This window comes from Saprolegnia diclina (genome assembly GCF_000281045.1).
Source record: "Saprolegnia diclina VS20 unplaced genomic scaffold supercont1.49, whole genome shotgun sequence".
Taxonomy (NCBI): Eukaryota; Oomycota; class Saprolegniomycetes; order Saprolegniales; family Saprolegniaceae; genus Saprolegnia; species Saprolegnia diclina.
Window position 1 is genome coordinate 199,339 of NW_008246116.1, and position 3,958 is coordinate 203,296.

Consider the following 3,958-nt stretch of genomic DNA (forward strand, 5'->3'; position numbering starts at 1 on the left):
GACAACCTTGGTGAATGGAAGACTCCATCGCATTCAGCATTCGACATGTCGTCGATGCCCATGACAATCATCCGGATACTACGTTTCTAACCGGACTATCATTCTGGCACCTCCAGAGTGACCGACCGGCGATGGCCGCACCGGTAGGTAAATCTCACGTACACGGCGCTGACGTGGCTACGTAATGTAGAATGCTTCGTCGTACGACGTGTGGCTTTACGCCCGAACTGGCAACGAGCATGACGTGAAGCGGCGCGACGCTTGACCACCAAGACGAGGTGTGCGAGAAGAGATGGCGCGACGGCTCACAACAACAAATGGTTGTTTGGACGGTCGCCACTCCATGCAGCTTGTATCGAAGGCTTTGAAGCTGTAGTGCGGCTTCTTATCGATGCTGTCCACAAGCGCGGTATTCTTGCACCTGACACCAACCTCCAGCACGGTGAGACGCCCGAACTTATTGCCTCTCAGCGACTACATGGCTCGCGACGCATCCTAGTGCGAGGTAGTCACCTCTCGCGCGCCCAAGAGCTCTTGGCACAAGGTGTGCTCCCGTACGTGACGAACAAGATGCACCCGGCTTATCAAAACGAGCACTGAATTATTTTGTACTGCCTAGGCGGGCACACACTTCTGCACCTTGCTCTTCGCAACCACGAGTCAGTTTGACGCAACTGCAACGACGATGCATATAATAAACATAAGTACACACCGAGACGACCGATATCTCAACGCTCGAAGGTCTCTGTCACTGCGAGAAAGCGCGTTTTTGCCGCATTCGCATTGAGGTTGTCGGTTGCAGAGCAGAGACATTCTATGCTAGTTTAGCATTAGTAGCTGTTTAGGTCGCTGACTGCTTTTGGTTGACAGTACCCTGGTCAATAGCGATGATGTGCATGATGACCTGCTTACCGCCGTCGTTTGTGGCCGCACCACATCAATGCTCTTGAGCTCGATGCCCATACAGTACTTAGTCGAGCGCGGTAACGTAAAATCAAGGAGAAGCAAGACATTCACATGACGCGTACTCGCAGCATCGAGGCACGATTACTAGTCGAGATGCCTATCTAGGAGGTGTATTGATGCACGGCTCCGTTGGTGGTGGAGTGGCTGCCATTGATCTGGACACCAATGTGGTAGACGGTGCGTGAAGATGCTGTGTGCGGTGCATGACGGTCTTCGAGCAACTCGACCATGCGATCGTCATTCCTTTTCCTCGCAATGTATAAAGGCTTGAGGGAGGGCTACGCAATTCCAAAGAGAGATATCGCTCGTCGTCGTGTACTAGTATGTGCGATACCTTGGTGGTAGAGTCCTTCACGTTTGCCCCGTTGCTCATGAGACATTGAACAACGCTATGCCGACCAGTCTTGACAGCAATAGAGAGGGGGGTGTAGCCGTCCTAATGCATCCAAAATAAACACATCACCTCTCTACTTTCACATGCCAGCTACGTACGTTGTCTGGCAGATTGATACTGGGACACGTACTATTCTTAGTACCGTCCTTCTCAGTGTCATTATATTTCAAAAGCAATTCGACAATGACGCCGTGACCCTCTTTGGATGCAATCCAGAGCGGTGTTTGGCCGAGCTACAACCAGGCGTCAACGTTTTGATTCTTTGTAGATCTCGGAGGCGACAGAAATACCTTGTTGCGCCGTGCAACATCGACCCCAGGAGCGTCGACGAGCACCTCGAGTAGCGGATACTCGGCTTCGGGGCTGTTATTGCCAGTAGCACCCGAGGACGACTGCTGCAAATAGAAGCGGAGCGCAATGTGGAGCAGTGTTTCGGCAGCCTAGTTACGTTGGAGTCGCGAGAAGTTTAGGATTGTGGACAATACCTCGTTCGCAAGGTTGGGAGAAGCGCCGGCTTCTAAAAGATCTTTCACGCGCGCAACCTCGCAGCATCGCACGGCGTCACGTAGATCAGACGCGTTGCGTAATACGGCGCAGATGGCGTTGTATTCGTTTCGCCGCACATGGTTTTCCAAAATGGCTTGAAGGATCTAGTATCATCTAGTACATTAGATGTCAGATATCCTCGGCATACGATTGACCTCACACAGCCTCATATCATCGCTGAGTAGAAAAGTAGCCAAACTCCACTGCCATCCAAGATTTGGACGGTCTGGGACGAGCTATCATATGCATATGAAAGGCATGGAATCGATGCTGCAGGACGTACTTCGCCGGCTACGTCGGCGCTGTCGTTAGCGTCTGGGCTTTGCTTGTACGTCACAATTTGCAGTGCCGTTTGCCCATCCTGTCAGTAAGATCATCATGGCCAAGGTCATAGTGCGCGACAACGTACGTTGCTCAGCCCATCGACGTCGGCACCGGCTTCGAGGAGACGTCGCACGACAGCCTCATGGCCCATGACGGACGCGATATAAAGAAGCGTCCATCCTCCCTATCAAAAACGTGAGCGCTCGTGGCACAAGGTGCTTTGTACGTACTTCGGTTCTCGAATTGGGGTCCAAGCCGCGGCTCAGGAGCGCGGCCACTTCATTCTCGTTGCCCTTCCGTATGGTCTCGTGCGCGTCGCTTCCGGATATGCTCTACGAAGGCGCGTGAGCCCCACCCGCCGCTGGCTTTCAGCTTACGGCCATCGCCCGTCCGTCAGCGGTAGTCACAAAATGATGAAGTTGAAAATTCATATCCGGATGCAGGCATTATATTATAATAGTTAAAATAGGACCCCCGGTCACCCACCCATTACAAAAGCCTGGGCAAAACCTCGGGGGCCTTGGGTCGGAGGGCCTACCCTGGGGTCCCAAAGAGCTCTGTGGGTGGGGGTCTGGGCCTATCCTGACACTACCCTAGGGTGGCGCATGACCCCGGGACACTTCCAGAGCATTGTATTACGCTGCTGTGTTGGAGACAAAACGTTGGGTATAATGCTTGCATAGGATATTGTACCCGAACGCTACTTCGTTGTGGCGATAGAAGACGTCCTCCTCCTCGCAATTAAGCATATCCTCGAGCGGTGTGACACACCGAGGACCATCACTCATGCGTGATGGCCATCTGTTTTACCCGGCATATATCCGGCACTTATCCGGTCATTGGGGGCTGGGGGCTGGGCTGGGGTCTCGTACCCTGGGGGCAATCTACAAACAGGGATGTATGAGGGGCGGGGGCCATCATGGCGGATCTACCCTAGGGTAAGCCTTGACCCCCCTGGGTGACCGGGGGTCCTATTATAATGCCTGTCATCCGGATATGAATTTACAAAAATAGTAATAGTATTATTATTACGAAGTGCGAAAAAAGTTACCGGCTCGATGTCATTCGAAGGAGACTAGCCACGTCATTGTCGTTGCCATCGCAGGCCGCGTGAGGCCGCGTGATACCGCCGAATGTGCTCTACGCGACGCGTCAGCGCCGATGTCCATGACCTGCCGCTGCTTACGCTGGTCGGCCGCGAAGTGGTCAATCATCCGGTTAACAGATCATGTGTTTCATGTATCCGGATGACTGGCATCGCCGTTTCAGCCTCGAATGTCGAGAGCACCTGGTTATAAGGACTTGCGAAGATTGTCCTTGGGTTGCTACCCATGCCGAGACAACCGTAGCGGACAGCAGTGAGGATTCCGTCACTATGAGAGAGCCTTTTTTGGTGGGTTCGGGTGACTCCGTCCCAGAGTGAGCGGCGTCGCATCTATGATGAGGCGTCTCTCCTCGCAAGCGGTCGACCCTGTTGTCGACCGCTTGTGTCAGTCCTTTGCGAGACTAGCAATCTTAAGGAGATTGCTAGTCTCTACGTATGCGAAGTCTTTGTATAACTATGAAGATAACGCGAAACACGTTCATATATATATGAGAGAGCCTGTTGTTGGCCCGCAGTCACAGTCGAGGTGCGCAGTTGTGAAGGTGATATTTCCATCACTTGGTATACTAGTAGCAGTTTAGGTCGTCGGGCGCTTTTCGTTGACAGTGCCCTTGTTGATGGCG

General features: G+C 52.9%; 1 protein-coding gene across 1 annotated transcript; it reads right to left on the reverse strand.

The window, feature by feature from the left end:
• Positions 1-940: 940 nt before the first annotated feature.
• On the reverse strand, positions 941-2,629 carry SDRG_12390 (hypothetical protein). Its single transcript, XM_008618460.1, has 10 exons — positions 2,608-2,629; positions 2,461-2,562; positions 2,316-2,414; positions 2,190-2,267; positions 2,062-2,142; positions 1,846-2,010; positions 1,651-1,800; positions 1,459-1,593; positions 1,301-1,402; positions 941-1,244 (listed from the first exon to the last, which is right to left on the reverse strand). The coding sequence occupies exons 1-10, from the start codon at positions 2,611-2,613 to the stop codon at positions 1,068-1,070; spliced, it is 1,095 nt and encodes a 364-aa protein (XP_008616682.1). The 5' UTR covers positions 2,614-2,629; the 3' UTR covers positions 941-1,067.
• Between the last annotated feature and the right edge of the window lie 1,329 nt (positions 2,630-3,958).

Bases quoted from the DNA above. Each gene is read 5' to 3' on its own strand.
- SDRG_12390 (XM_008618460.1), bottom strand. The intron at 2,143-2,189 runs GTACGTCCTGCA...TGCATATGATAG, and splicing joins GCGCCGACGTAGCCGGCGAA to CTCGTCCCAGACCGTCCAAA. The intron at 2,011-2,061 runs GTCAATCGTATG...AGATGATACTAG, and splicing joins ATGATATGAGGCTGTGTGAG to ATCCTTCAAGCCATTTTGGA.